This window comes from Myotis davidii, unplaced genomic scaffold, assembly GCF_000327345.1.
Source record: "Myotis davidii unplaced genomic scaffold, ASM32734v1 scaffold93, whole genome shotgun sequence".
Lineage (NCBI taxonomy): Eukaryota > Metazoa > Chordata > Mammalia > Chiroptera > Vespertilionidae > Myotis > Myotis davidii.
The window spans coordinates 1,090,818-1,106,406 of record NW_006292095.1 but is presented as its reverse complement, the minus strand read 5'-3'; the positions used below and the strand labels follow the sequence as shown (position 1 = coordinate 1,106,406).

Sequence of the window (15,589 nt, the reverse complement as noted above, 5' to 3'; positions counted from 1 at the left end):
TTTTAAGAGAGAGGAAAGAAGGACATAGAGAAAGAGAGAAACATGGGTCGGTTGCCTCTCGTATGCGTCCCGACCGGGATCGAACCTGCAACCTAGGTATGTGTCCGAACCAGAACCCGCTTCCCTTTGGTGCAGGGGACCACGCTCCAACCAACTGGCCACCGGCCGGGGCTCGCTGTCTCATTAGTGGTCCTGTCTTCTCCACCTCTTACCTTTACTATAGAACCTTAAAGCTAAGTCAGCATCCGGAATGTCTAACACAACTATTTTAATTAAGGGTTTCATTCTAAATTGTATTGAGTGACATTAATCCCTGTCTCCTCTGGTTGTATAAGATATTTATTTTGTAAATTGGTAAAAACTGGTTTTGTTCCATTGCCCTCCCTCCCTCCCTTTTCTTTTTTCAGTTAAGCTGAGTGTAGAGCAGTGATTCCCAGTCTTTTCCTGGTCTGCCAGCTTTTTCCTATCAGTGTCAGGAATCCTTTGTGTCTGAACAGTGCCTGCATTCTCCTACCCAGCGGGCCCCAACCGTTATTCCTTAACTTGCTGGGTATTTTTCACAACCCGTAACATTCTATGTTTTTTTGCTTATTTCTGGACAGGGAAGTTCCTCGGCGACATGGTCTTATCCCAGGCTCGGGGCATCCTACTCCAGAAATATGACTTTAAAAGAAAAAAGCCCATCGGGTATTGAGGTGGGCTAAAGCCCTTTTTAAGAAATAGGCTCATGCGGTGACAATAAAACTCCTGTATGGGAATTAAACGCACCAGGGATTCTCAAACTTCAGTGTGCGTCTGAGTCACCCAGAGGACTTGTCAACACAGATTTCTGGGCCTCACCTCAGAGTTTCTGATTGAGTAAGTCTGGAGTGAGGACTCAAGAACTCGAATTTCTCTCAAGTTCCGAGGGGATGCTGCAGGCCCAGGGACCACAGTTTGAGAACTGCTGACCTACACCTACTTGCGGAGGGTGATTTCCTGGGAGGGAGCAGTGGAGGATTGGGCGGGGTCCACAGGGGCTTCAACTGTATATGTAATATTTTTATATCTTTAAAAAAGGTCTTTAAACATGATGCAGTGTTACCTGACAAAGCTGAATAGATGTCCATAATCTTGTTTTTTGGTTTTCTCTGTGCTTGAAACATTTCAGGAAAAAAATACAGATCCTATTTGCTGTGTGGCGAATGGATTGAAAAGGAGAACGTAGGAGACCATGTAGGAAACTGTTGCGGAAGTCCAGGTAAGAGATGCTGGTGGCTTAGACCAGCCTGGGGAGCAAGAACGGGGAGAAATGGGCAGAAGTGAGAGCCATTTGGGCGATAGAATTGACTGTATGTGGTGACTGGTTGGTTTAGAGCAAGGGTGGGAAACCTTTTTCCTGGCAAGGGCCATTTGGATACTTATAACATTATTTGCTTAATATAATTCACTTAATATAAACTTATGTTGCTCTGAAAAAAGCTCCTAAATTTATTGAATTTAATAATGTATACTAATAAAAGGGTAATATGCTAAGTAGACCGGGAGACCTTCCAGATGTCTTTCTGGACAAAGCCATGGTGGTGGGGACAAGGCAGAGGCGGTTAGGGGTGATCAGGCTGGCAGGGGAGGGCAGTTGGGGGCGATCAGGCCAGCAGGGGAGGGCAGTTGGGGGTGATGGGGCCGGAAGGGGGGATCAGTTGGGGGCGATCAGGCTGGCAGGCAGAGTGGTTAGGGGCGATCAGGCGGGCAGGCAGGCACATGAGCGGTTAGGAGCCAGTGGTCCCAGATAGTGATCCCTGTGGGATGGGGCCTAAACTGTCAGCCGGACATCCCTGGAGGGGGTCCCAGATTGGAGAGGGTGCAGGCCAGGCTGAGGGACACCCCTCCCCCATGCACGAATTTAGTACACTGGGCCACTAGTAAATAATAAATGCAGTTGCCTTGGTGGGCCATACCTTCCCCACCCCTGGTTTAGAATCTCCTGTTTTGTGACTTAAGGGAACGGGTATGTTGTGTGCCCGTCACAGAGAGGGGACCCTGGAGAGGGGACATGCTGGGGATAGGAGACTCATCCCAGGCCTTGGAGAGCCAGCTGAGTGACGCCTAGGAGGAAGATCTGGCCCACGGTAGAGATTTGGAAATGGGTGTTTATGTGGCGTGAAAGCCACGTTCATGGGTGAGATTACAGAGAGGGAACCATAGAATGGGAAGATGGCCTGCGCAGATCCACAGGAGAATCCACACCTATGCTGGGCTTGGCCAACTGCTGCCCACCACCTGTTTCTGTACGACCTGCGCGCTAAGAAAAGTCAAAAGAATAATCTTTTGTGACAATGAAAACTATGTGAAATACAAATGTCATCGTCTATAAATAAAGTTTTGTTACAATTAAGCCATGCACATTTGTATATGTCGTATTTGGGACTGCTCTGGTGATGGGGTTGAGCAGCTGTGGCCTCTCATCTCAGACACTGCTGCTCAGCGCACCAGGAGTCACAGTGATGTGGTTACCTCAGTGTCCGCTTCCGCCCCGCAGCTAAATATTTATTATCGGGACGTTTACAGAAAAAGGTTTGCTGGTCCCTGACCTGAGGTCTAAATGAGACCCTTGGTCAGCTGTCAGTGTTGCCGAGGAGAGCTGGCAGCTGTTTGACTCGTTTCTTTCCGAGCATCTTCCGAGGATCAGGACTGGTGGGAGAAGCTCCAGAGCCTGGGAGGCCCGAGTGGTAAAAGTCATCAGAGTTTCATCTGAAGCCCCTGAGAATGGCAGAATGGGCCGGAGAGAAAGATCTGGGCCTGGGATCTTGATGAGAAAGGGGAGCAAGCAACCGTCAGAACGTTGCTGGGCATAGCTGGAAGACAGGCGGTGGTGTGAGCAGATGGCATCGATTCAAGAAAAGGAGGTGGTTGCCCTGGACGGGTGGCTCGGTTGGTTGGAGCATCATCCCGTATACCAAATGGTTGTGTGAGGGTGCAGGCCAGTCAGGGCACATACCTAGGTTTTGGGTTTGATCCCCAGTTGGGGCACATGTGGGAGGCAACTGATCTCTCTCTCCTCTCTCTCTCTCTCTCTCTCTCTCTCTCTCTTTTTCTCCTTCCCTTCTTTCCCTCCTTCCTCTCTCAAAAATCAATTAAAAATTATGTCCTTGAGTGAGGATTAAAAAGGAAAAGAAAAGGAGGTTGTTGAGTAATGCTGGAGCAGTTCAGTAGAGCCAGGGTTTACTGGGCACCTCTTACAGCAGGGATAAGCAAAGCAGCCTTTTCTTCAGATAATTAGAAAAAGCACACAGAATTGTAGAAGAACCCGTTATTTCTAAAACTTCCTGCTTGGAGGAGCAATGTCACTGTGCTGACCCTTGACCTGCAGCTTCCCTGGCCTGGGTGACTGGAAGAATACAGTTGTCATTTACTGAGATTGTGAGCACTGCAAACAGCTATTTGGGGGGCAAGGGCGAAGCAGGTGTCGAGTTTGGGAAGTAGGCAATTATGAATAACATGGCTATAAGCATTCATCTACAGGTGTTTATATGAATGTATGTTTTCTTGGGTATATACCGAGCAGTGGATTTACTGGGTGATATGGCAACATTTTGTTTAGCTTTAAGGACCTGCCAGACTGTTTTCCACAGTGGCTGCACCATTTTACATCCTCACCAGCAATGCATGAGGGTTCCTGTTTCTCCACATCCTTGTCTATACTTGTTATTGCCTGACTTTTTTATTACAGCATCCTAGTGGATGTGTGGAGGGATTTGCATTACTCTGATGGCTAATCAAGTTGAGCATCTTCTCATGTGCCTCTTGGCCATCTATATATCTTTGGAGAAATGTCTATTCAAATTCTTTGCCCATTTAAAAATTGAGTTATTGTATTTTTTATTGGACACTTGGGAGTGGTCAGCAGGAGATGGAGAGTCCTGACTCTGGATAGATAACCCCCTTGAGGGAGGGAGTGAAGAGGTCGAATCTGAGCCCTGGGGCACCTGGCATTTACAGACAGAGACTGGGGAGCCACCAGAGTGAGGTTTCCTGGAAACCAAGTAAAAGCGTTTGAAGAAGGAAGGAGTGATCAGCTATGCTAAGAGGTCAATACCAGGACTGTGAATTGACTGTTGTGTTTACCAATGTGGAGGTCACTTTGATAGGGTCAGTGTGGGTGGAGTAGCATTGAGTTCAATAGAAATGGAGGAGAGAGATGGAGATAGTGAGTATAGATAGTTTTTAAAAAAATATTTTTATTGATTTCAGAGAGGAAGGAAGAGGAGGGAGAGAGAGAAACATCAGTAATGAGAGAGAATCATTGATCAGCTGCCTCCTCCCTGCCCCCCACTGGGGACTGAGCCCACAACCCGGGCATGTGCCCCAAGCAGGAATTGAACCGTGACCTCCTGATTCACAGGTCGATGCTCAACCACTGAGTCACACGGGACAGGCAAGTAGAGATAGTTTTTTAAGGAATTTGCGAAAAGGTAAGGGAAAAATAAGGCAGTAACTGAGGGGGAAGTAGGATGAAGGAAGAATGTTTGAAATGATGGGGGAAGTTAGGGCATCCTGGCCATGATGCAGGAGAAGAGGGGAGACCTGCTGGGGCAGTGCCCGTGAGCAGGCGGGAGAGAGGGATCTGTGCACAGGTGCAGAGCTGGGAACCCCACTTTGTTCATAGTCACAGGAGAGGGGGTACAGGGAGCAGGAGCCTGCGCAATGATGTTGGCAGCTTGTGGCAGTGCTCTCTGGTGGCTTCTGTTTTCCCAGGCATATAGGTAACAGGATCATCAGTGGGGGTCGAGGTGATAGTTTGAAGAGAGGGGGCGTAGGCCATGGGAACGAACCAGCAGGTGTATCAACCCATTGACTGCGTGAGCCTGCACAGCGTTGAGACCTGGTGTCTCTATCGGCGGAAAAGGGAGTGTTATTACAGGATTTGGGGCACAGTATTATTACAGGTGGCGTTTGGCAAAATTGACACGAAGCTTTGTTTTGATGGGCTCAGAGGCAAGCAGGGCTATCTGTAAACAGGTCACGTTCCGATCTGGATTGCAGAGTGGAGCCCAGGGTCTGGTTTCTGGGAGACTGCCAGGTTCACACCAATGCTCACCATCACCTCCAGACAAGCGGACAGGGCCTCTGACCACAGCTGGGCTGCAGGAGGACTTCCTGCAGCTGCTGCACCAGCCTGGGAATCAGGAGCCCCAGGGACCCCCGGGCACAGCGAGGGCCCCTGGGAAGATGGGCCGTTCGTACGATGCCATTGGTCTGTGTGCAGGGTTGTAATTTTCCGTAGCAGGCCTTTTGGCACGTTGTGGCAGGGTACTTTGAAACCAGGGCCCGGGGCGCACCAGAGCACTGACTGCCCTGGTGTCCGGATGGAGACCTGAACTGGCAGAAGGAAGACGTACCTAGAAGGTAACGCTCCGTTCACAAGTGTCTCAGACCCCAGAAGTGCAGGGTCAGTCCTGTCACCGATGTCCCCCCTGCGTCCCAGTGCTGATAACTACCGCACCACATCCCTTGTCGAGGTATTGACACCGTTCATTCTCATTCAGAATAGGGTCTGCCTCCTGCACCCTGAGTGCCCAGCACCTGATGTCCAGGGCCCTTCCCCCGCCTTCTCCCCTCCGAACCCTCCACCATCCAACAACTAAAGCTGTGATGCCCGCCCTCACCACAGCCCGCACACCGGCGCCAGGGCGTTCCTTTGGTGAGTGACCACACCCTCAGTGGTTCCACAGTGTGAGGTCCATCTCTGCGTCACCCCCTCCATTCTCACCACCACCATTCTAGCTACATACTCGTTGGCTCTAATCCTGGCTCATCGCCCGTCCCTCAGCCTCAGTCCCTTCCACCCCAGATGCACCTTTCACGCCTGCTGAAGAGTCGCCTTTGCTGCTTAAAAGCATTAAGGAGCTTCTGAGCACCTTCCAAGGAACATGCCAGCTCCTTTGCTGGTTCAAGGGCATTGCAGCCCCTCTGATCACCCCAGCGAGTCCCCTACTGCTCTCCCTTGTCCAGCTTCTGTCCCAGCCCCACTGGGCGAACACCCCGGGTTTGCTGCTTTCATTTGACTAACTCGTCATTGAATATCAACTCGGTGCAAACACGGTGGGAGAGTCAGACAAAATCGGACGCACACTTAACACCTCCCTTCTAATTGAATCTATAATCGAGGAGCCCAGACTGTGGTTTGTAATAAAAAATACTGACTATGAGAGCAGCTGGCACTGAGCATTTAGTGTGAGCCTAGCGTCCAGTCCCTTCTTTCACCCTCACGATGACACCTAAAGTGCAGGATCCTTGCATGTAAGAGGCCTAGGGGGTGTGCCACCGTCAGTCCCTCATCATCAAAACACCTTACTGAAAATGAAAGACAGCCGTTATTACTTGTTTCATCTTACGTTTCAGGAAGTTACAGAGGATAACAACATGGAGATGAAGCCGCAGGATGGCAGAAGGAGTCCCCCCCACAGGGAGGTGCCCCCAGTCGTGGGGCTGCTGCTGGCCATGGCTGTCATGAACGCGCTCCTCTACCTCTGCCTCGATCGCTTCTTCATCGCCCCCCGGCGTTCCGCCCTGGACCCCCGGCACTGTCCCTACGGCCACTTCAGAGTGGGGCAGATGAACAACTGCTCGGCATGGCTGTCCTGTGAGGAGCTGAGGACAGAAGTGAGGCAGCTGAAGCGTGTTGGGGAGGGAGCCGTGAAGAGAGTGAGTTCCTGATTAACCTCTGCGTTACCATCGCGGTGTTGATGGGTGGCCCTTTGGGAAAGCAACTTGGCATCGTGAGCCCAGTAACTGCACATCTAATAAAACAATCTGGTGGAAGGGAAAAAGCTAAATGCTTAAAGAAGTGCTTTGCTTTGTTTTTGTGGTTGTTCCAGTGATGAGAGAGAATCATTGATCGGCTGCCTCCTGCACAGTCCCCACTGGGGATCAAGCCTGCAATCTGGGCATGTGCCCTGACCAGGAGTCGAACCGTGACTTCCTGGTTCATAGGTCGATGCTCAACCACTGAGCCACGCCCAGCCGGGCTGCTTTGTTTTTGATAGTAATAGAAAACTAGAAATAGTAACTGCAGCAATATGGTTAATTAAGTTATGGTCCAACCACTTGATAGAATATTCTGTAACCATTAAGTGTAGTTAGGAACCTGGGCAGCAACATGAAAGAAAGTTAGGATGAGAAGTAAAAAAAAAAAAAAAAAGCCAAATACAAAATTGTTGAATATACTGTATTCAACTGCAAAATCATGTATTTATGTAAAAAAATACATAAAACTGGCCCTAACCAGTTTGGCTCAGTGGATAGAGCTTTGGCCTGCGGACTTAAGGGTCCCGGTCAAAGGCATGTACCTTGATAGCCGACACATCCCCAGTGGGGGGTGTGTGGGAGGCAGCTGATCGATTTTTCTCTCTCATTGATGTTTCTAACTCTCTATCCTCTCCCTTTTGTGGGCACATCCCCAGTGGGGAGTGTGCAGGAGGCAGCTGATCGGTGCTGCTCTCTCATCAATGATTCTAACTCTCTATCCCTCTCCCTTCCTCTTTGTAAAAAATCAATAAAATATATATTTTTAAAAATATATAAAAATGATAGAAATTGTGGTACAGTGAAGGATTGTGGGCAATATTTTTCATTTTTACTATTCATACTCTATGATGGTATATTGATTTTTTTTAAGTTTTTAATTTTAATGAGAGAAGCCAAAGGGGTGAATTCAGTTCTCAGAGGCTTCAAGAGCCCTTGTCTTATCAGCAAGGAGTGTGTGCTGCGTTTTGGTGGCCATCATTTCCATAGTAACCGAGGCTTACTGATAAAACAAAGAGCGACTCTGGAAGCCAGTTCAGGACTGTTGAACAAAGACAGGTCCTTTGTGAGGATGCCCTGAATGACTAGTGAAAGGGAAGGAAGGAGCAGAAAATGCATGAGTGCTGGATAAAGTGCTGGTCTTTATTTTGGGAGATGGGGACCCCAGCTGCTGCTCCCATGAATGTGGAAAGGAGACGTCTTAAAGGAAGAAGTCAGTTAGACAGGGAGAAGGGACAGGCATTGATATAAAGTAGAACCATAAAACAAGGTAACTGGTTCTTTTAAAGATTCATTCATTCATTGTTGTGGCTGTTAGGGGTGAGACAGTGAAAGAAACAAAGACCCTGGAAGCTTGCTTTCTAGTTGGGGAGTCAGACAGTCAGGAAAATAAGAACAGTGTGTATTGAAACATGTCCATGATGCGCTGTGAAGACAAAGCAGGGCGGGTGACAGGCTTGTTCCTATAGGTGGCCGGAACCGCCCGAGAGTGAGCTGTGTGGATATTTGGGGAAAGGATGTTCCAGTAGAGAGGTGGGTACCAGCAGAGGGCCCAAGATAAACCCGCTTGGTGTCTGGGGAGCAGGAAGGAGCCCGTGAACCCAGGGGCAGGGTGAGGAGGAGAGGTAGCACACAGTCAGAGAGGGACCGGAGGTGGCCGGGCTAGGCCTGGCAGCTGAGAGATGGTCACAGCTTGACCAGCTGTTAGCAGTGGATGCAATGAGAACTCTTGGATTCAGTCCTGTTTGGGAAAGAGGGTGACTACCAGTTTCTTGGCCTGGGTAACAGGACACATAGGGTCGTCATTACCTGATACAGAGAAGATGGGAAGGAGCAGACTGTGTGTGCGTGAGGCGGACATGGCGAGACCAATTAGATGTCCACAGGGAGACAGACGTCTTTCAGGCAGTTGGTTGGATGTCCGAGTCCAGCATTTGGAGGTCTTGGTTTGGGGAATGTGTATTTGGGATGGTGCTGAAAGCATTCGGATGTGAAGAAATCACCACGAAAGGATGAAGTAGAGAAGAGGACATAGCAGTGAATTTGTCCCCTCCAAAGAGGTTCCCGCCAACTTGTTTCCTATTATTGGAATCACTTGGAACATTTTAAATTCTATTTTTTGGAATTGCTTTTTACCTCAGAGGGTATGTTTTTGAGTAGCTTTGATGGTGGCAAATCATTGTTGTATGAGGACAGACTTGATTTTGGGGAATTCTACACATCGTGCCCATCCAAATACGGGATTTAATGATGTGGGTACCAGCTCCGAGGAATGTGGTTTATTTATTAGTGTGACTAAAAGCTGTTACATTTATTCTGTGTGTGCCTTTGGCCAAAACTTGCTCTCAGGGCAAAAGTACCCTGAGCACCGATGCTAGCGGGTTGGGTCAGGAGCCTGTTCGTCTTGCCCCATCAGTGCCTGTGCAGGTCTGGCCCAGCGTAGACTCTCACTGCCCTCCAGGAGACCTTGAACCTCCAGCTCAGGTGTGGTTGGCCCCTGACTTCTCACGGCTCGTGCACTACAGTTTTTCCCACTCAGAGGATCATTCCTATTGGTGCACAAACACACACTCTTTAAATTGAACTTTCATTCCCGTTTCTCTGTAGTAAACCTGCCATAGCTCTGGCTCTCCTTCTTCATCTCCCCTTCCTTCCTCCTCCCTCATCTGAACAAGCCCTGAAGGAACGAGCTTCCTGCCTTTCCACACAGGTGGGCGCCCTCCTCACTGACCCCCACACTGGGAGGCACGGGTTTCTCCGTAGGAGTTTCTGTAACCAGAGTTCTTGACGCCCCACTCTCTGCCCCCCACCTCCTCCCTAGCGCCCCTGCTTCAGTAATTCCTGTCTCATTGGGACCATTGGTGTTACGTTTTCACTTTCTGACGCGCTCCTGCCTGCACTCCCCGATTTACCCAGCAGCGGAGGTCCCGTGGCCATCATCCTCGTCACCTTCCCTCACACACTTGCCACAACTCCCTTGCATCTCTCTCCATCGTGCCTGGCTGGAGAGCCCCAAACCCGGCTGACCCACTACCCATCCGCACTTAAGCACAGCTGTGTGGTTGAGCGCACGACTACAGATCTCAGCTGTGCACTCAGCACAGACCAGCTGGCTACTCTATTCCCTTAGTAACTCTTCCTTCCCAATCTCTGACACAGGTATTTCCTCAACACCCCAACCCTGACTTAGCTCATGACCTTGTTACATGAGTTAGGGTGAAACAGAAGCCACCTAAAGGGAATTTTCTCATCTTCCCACCACTAGTCCTTGAACCTCCAGCTCAGGCGTGGTTGGTCCCTGACTCCTCATAACTTCCCTCGCTTCAGTCCCCCCCCCCCCCCCCCCCATCATCAGTGTTTCCCGCTCTGAGGATCATTCCTACTGGCACACAAACATGTGCTTTGAATAAGACCATCCTCTTCTCTTGATCCCGCCTCCCTCTGTAGTAAAACTGCCACAGCTCTTCTACCTCTTCTCTCTTTCATGCTTCCGCCCTCTGCCCTGCGGCTTCCAAACTCCGCCAGGCTCTCATACAGAGGCCAGTGCTCCTCAGGGTGGGCGTTCCTCTGTCTTCCTCTTGCTCCTTCTCGCAGTCCTGATCCCATTGACTCCTCTCTGCTTGCAGCCCTGGCTCTTCGCGCTGTGACATGTTTTTCGTGTTCCTCCTCCCTCACTGGCCACTCCTGATGCCTCTCCTTTGCTGCTTCTGTTCCCCATCCTGCCTCCAAATCAGAGGGCACTTGGGGACGGTTAGCAATGAGTAGAGATACAATGAGTAGAGATACATTTGAGGTTGTCATAGTGGGGGCTGTGGGGGTGCTGCTGGCATCCAGTGGGTGGAGTCCAGGGATGCTGCTAGTCATCCTCAACAAACAATATCTGGTCCAAAATGTCAGTGGTCCTGAGGCTGAGAAACCTGATTCCTTTTGGTTCCTTCCTGGACCTCCTCTTCTGTCTTCTTTAGATACACGTTTAGTTGATTTAATCTAGTGCCATTGCTTTAAATACAATTTATATGCTGGTGACTCCCAAATTTATATCTCCAGCCTGTGCCCCTCCCCGGAGCCACAAATTTGTGTATCCAGCTATTTATTCCACACCTCTGCTTGGAGGGCTCATCGAAGTACATCCAGTTTGGCACTTGGTCATTTCCTGTTCTGAAACCTGTTCTTCCCCAGCCTTAAAATCGCAGAGAATGCCATCACCTCTCACCTAGTCGCTCGAGCCAAAACCTGGGAGTCATCTGGAGTCCTCTCACCCACATCCCAAACTTGTTCGATAACCTCCGTCCCCGGCCCATTTTAGTGAAGTCCGCATTAGCTCTTGCCTTGGAACTGGCATCCCTGCTTCCAGTTTTGCCCTTCACCATGCACCAGGCAGAGCCACTTCCTAAATACAATTCTGACCCCTTCAGTGGCTTCCCATTGCCCTTGGGGAGCGATGGGGGGGATACAAACCTCCTACCATGATCTGTTCCCTGATCTGGGCCCTGCTACCCCCAAACTCACCCCCGACATCATCCTCACTCCCTCTACCCTGCACTCACCTATCTTTCTTTTTTTTCTTTTTTTAAAAATATGTTTTCATTGAATTCGGAGAGGAAGGGAGAAGGAGAGAGAAATAGAAACATCAATGATGAGAGAGAATCATTGATTGGCTGCCTCTTGCAGCCCCGGGGTTCGAGCCCAAAACCCAGGCATGTGCCCTCGACTGGAATCGAACCCGGGACCCTTCAGTCTGCAGGCCGACGCTCTATCCACTGAGCCAAACCAGCTAGAGCTCACCTACCTTCCTTTTGGTCCTTGATCAAACAGCCTTCTCTCAGGGCCTTTGTAGTTGCTGTTCTCTGCCTGAAATCCTCTTCCTCCACCTTTGACATGGCTAGTTCCTGGTCATCCAGGTCTCAGCTCAGATGTCACTTCTCTAAGCGGCTTTCCCTGACAGGTTGAGAACCGCAGGGCTACAGTGTTTGGACAGGTTCAAGCCTCGGACGAATGAGAGGGCACAGTCCTCTCATGGCCACGTGCAAGTCCCAACTTGGAGGGCAGGGCCCTCCCAGCACAATTGTAGCCAACAGCTATAGTTGTAAGCTTGAACCTATGGTCCAAACACATGGCTCCACGTGCCTGAGTGATGTGGGCTTGATAGAGTTCAGGTGCATGTAATTGAGTAGGATCGAAACCCACGAGAATGTTGTAAACATCTTTGTCTCGTGGAATCTGGCTATAAAATAAAGACACAGCTTGTAGTCCGTGGCACTGTCTCTCTCCATCAGAGAGGACAGCATCCCACCGAGACCCAGCTTTCATTCTCTTGTCTGTCTTTTCTCAATCCTTCACCGCCCCCACTCGGACTCACTGAACCTGGCTGAGCTGACGCAGCACATAAGGCACCCAATGGCCATGGCCATGGCCATGCCAGCCCACCACAGAAATGTAACTATAAGGCTATTTATTGTAACACTAGAGGCCCAGTGCATGAAATTCATGCACTGGTAGGGTCCCTAGTGGCTGTCGGCTGCTGGCCAGGGCCTCCCTCTCTTCCCACAGCTGCCTGCTGCCAGCCAGCCCCGTCCCCTGGTCGAACTCCTGGACAAACTCCCAGTTGGGGGGACAATTTGCATACTATGCTTTTATTATGTAGGATTGTTGTTAAAAATAAAAAAGTGGGAAATAATTTAAATATCTATCATGTCTTTAAAATCGTGTTACAGGTCTATGCAAAATTCTAGAGCTAGATGGGAAAGAGAACCCAATCCATGACATGGGTTTTTTTATTAGTGAATCGTCCTTCTCAGATCCAACAGAAATCTTCGGAGTCCTCTGGCCCACCTCCATTGGATATAATATTTGAGTTCTGTTAAAAAATGTCTTAAAATATGAAAGTAATATATATTCATTCTGGAAAAGATGGAAAATACCAAAAGGTGTAAAGAAAAAATATCACTCGGAATTGTACCATATGACTGCGAGCTGAAACATTAGCCTCTTTCTTTGATTTCTGTGTAATTTTATAGCCTGTTTTCATTTGCAGCATACTTTTATCTGTGAAAACTCTATCAATGTATGCATTTTGTTGACCACATAACATTCTTTTAAGTGAACCTACCATAACTGAACTACTCCCTGTTCTTTGGTGGATGGATAGCTTCCGGTTTATGTTTTTGTAAATAATGCCAGATTTTTATTCCTACAACTTTTTATCTATTTTAAATTATTGTCTTAAATAGATTATAGACTTAGATGTTAAAAGTTCTTGATAAATCATGCCCCAAATTCCTTTCTTACGTTCACAATGAAGAAGCAGAGCCCAGAGAGACACAGCCCTCTGGGGGAGTGGGGTGGGGGCAGCAGCCTGGGGCAGGGATTAGGCCTCAGAGCTGTTTTCTCTTCTGCAGTCTTCTGCCTTTCCTTTGGGAATTTAAGGGGAAGATCAGAGGTTCTTAATTACAGCACTTCCTGCAAGCCTTGCCTACCTAATAATAATTGAGGATCTAAGGCAGTACCAGACAGTTTTCTGGAAGCTCTGAACCAGGGCAAGTCTGGTGTTTGTGGCATTTCCACTCCTGCTTGTACAGCTGAAGTCACACAAACCCACAGACCATGTCAAAATGTTTACCTTACATAGAACTATTCCTATTTGTGGTTTACTGTGCTACCTTTTAAAATTAGTGCGTAATCTTGTTATGTGTGATGGGCTGGCTGGGCTCACTGCCTGTGTAGGATTTTCCAGTCATCTCTTCTCCCCCTTTGTGCTGCAGTATTTTGGAACTGGCAGTCTGTTTGCCACTCAGTGCCTTACCGTACACACGCAGTCCCCTCTCCTGGGAATGCGTTCCCCGTGCTCACATCCACCCTGCAAGCCCTGGTCATCCTTACAGCAGGGGTGGGGAACCTTTTTTCAGCTAAGGGCCATTTGGATATTTATAACATCATTCACAGGCCATACAAAGTTATCAACTTAAAAATTAGCCTGCTATATTTGGTCAGACATTTAATTAACTCACCCCTAATGCGTTGGCAGGGCCAGACCAAATGATTTCGCAGGCCTTATATGGCCCCAGGGCCAGACATTCCCCACCCCTGCTTTAGAGTAATTCCCAGGAGCCTTCCGGCACCCTCTCCGGATGGCCGGACGGATGGCCGGACGGATGGCCCCGCAGCACCTTGACCAGAGTCAGTCCCTCCACAGCCTCCCGCTAATAGGGCACTTGCCTCGCTGGGTATCTTGTGTTTGCTCATAAGTGAGTCTTTATAACTAGACTAAGAGCAACCCTAGGGTCAGGTCTGTGTCTCATCAATTTCTGTATCCTCTGTACCACATCCTGTTCTTAAAGATATCTGTGGAGTTGTTTCCCGGCTCTCTAACCCAGGTGATGTGCTCTGGCTCTGTTTCAGGTCTTTCTGTCCGAGTGGAAGGAACGCAAAGTCGCTCTCTCACGGCTCACCAGTCTGGAGATGAAAGACGATTTCCTCCACGGACTGCAGATGCTGAAATCTCTGCAGAGCAAACATGTTGTCACGCTGCTTGGCTTCTGTGAAGATGACAACACTATTCTCACCGAGTATCACCCCTTAGGGTCCTTGAGCAGCCTGGAAGCGACGCTCAACCTTTCCAAGTACCAAGCCGTGAACACCTGGCAGCAGCGGCTGCAGCTGGCCATGGACTACGTGGGCATCATCCACTACCTGCACCACAGCCCCCTGGGCACACGGGTCATGTGCGACTCCAACGACCTGCCCAAGACGCTGTCCCAGTACCTGCTGACCAGTAACTTCAGCATTGTGGTGAACGACCTGGATGCCCTGCCCCTGGTGAACCGCAGCGCCGGGGCGTTGGTGAAGTGTGGCCACAGGGAGCTTCACGGGGATTTCGTGGCTCCGGAGCAGCTGTGGCCCTACGGAGAGGACGTGCCTTTTCGCGACGATCTCATGCCCTCATATGACGAGAAGATCGACATCTGGAAGATTCCCGATGTCTCCAGTTTCCTTTTGGGGCATGTCGAAGGGAGCGACATGGTCCGATTCCATTTGTTCGATATTCATAAGGCCTGTAAGAGCCAGACTCCTGCAGAGAGGCCCACCGCGCAGGCCATTCTGGACACTTACCAGCACGTTCTGAATTCACTCAGAGACACCGTGACGTCTCAGACCAGAGAAATGCTATGAAGACTAGTCCGGTCAGTGAGGGGTGCGAGTTAAGGAACAGCAGTTCTGCTCTGACGGTGAGCTTGCTGCTGTTCAGCCAGGTGGCTCCACCTCTGTACCCACGTGCACGTGTGAGCGGCTGCCTCTGCTCGCCACCGGGGCGGAAATTGCTAAGCCAGAGCAACCGACGTGATCTAAGTCTGGCTTCACTTCTAACGCTGACCGCTCCCAGGAGAAGATGCAGAGAAGCCGTCAATCTGACCTGTATCTGAAGGAAGTAACTACAGAAAGTTGTAGCTGCAAAGAGCCTTTCCCTGACCTAATAACTGAGTTTGTAAGCTTGTAAGAAAGGTAGATAGAGACGATTTTTAAATGGCAGTATATGAAGGAAGCATAGAGTAGTTCTCCAAGGAATTTTCTTTCCTCTGTTTGTTGCAGCTATATCACTCTTCATTTCTTCTTGGGTCTTACTTAAGTTGTTGATTTTTTCATCTGTTTCGTCTTGCTTCTTGCAGAGGTTGTCGATTTTTTCCTCCGTCCGGTTTATGCACTCTAGGACCCTTATTCTGAATTCTTTTTCTGTCATGTTGCATGCCTCTGTATTACTTAGCTGCTTTTCTGGAGAGTCGTCCTTCTCTTTCCTTTGGGGGGTTCTTTG

General features: G+C 49.3%; 1 protein-coding gene across 4 annotated transcripts; it reads left to right on the top strand.

Moving 5' to 3' along the window:
• On the top strand, window positions 1–15,356 carry POMK (protein-O-mannose kinase). 4 transcript variants are annotated; one of them, XM_015565178.1, is made up of 5 exons: window positions 1–96; window positions 1,151–1,240; window positions 5,526–5,680; window positions 6,382–6,684; window positions 14,182–15,356. In XM_015565178.1, the coding sequence occupies exons 4-5, from the start codon at window positions 6,403–6,405 to the stop codon at window positions 14,950–14,952; spliced, it is 1,053 nt and encodes a 350-aa protein (XP_015420664.1). In that variant the 5' UTR covers window positions 1–96; window positions 1,151–1,240; window positions 5,526–5,680; window positions 6,382–6,402; the 3' UTR covers window positions 14,953–15,356. The 4 variants fall into 4 exon arrangements, with proteins under 4 accessions (XP_015420664.1, XP_006765573.1, XP_006765572.1 ...); XM_006765509.2 differs by lacking the exons at window positions 1–96; window positions 5,526–5,680 and adding exons at window positions 385–695; window positions 5,289–5,385; XM_015565177.1 differs by lacking the exons at window positions 1–96; window positions 5,526–5,680 and adding exons at window positions 828–970; window positions 5,289–5,385.
• The last annotated feature ends 233 nt before the right edge of the window (window positions 15,357–15,589 follow it).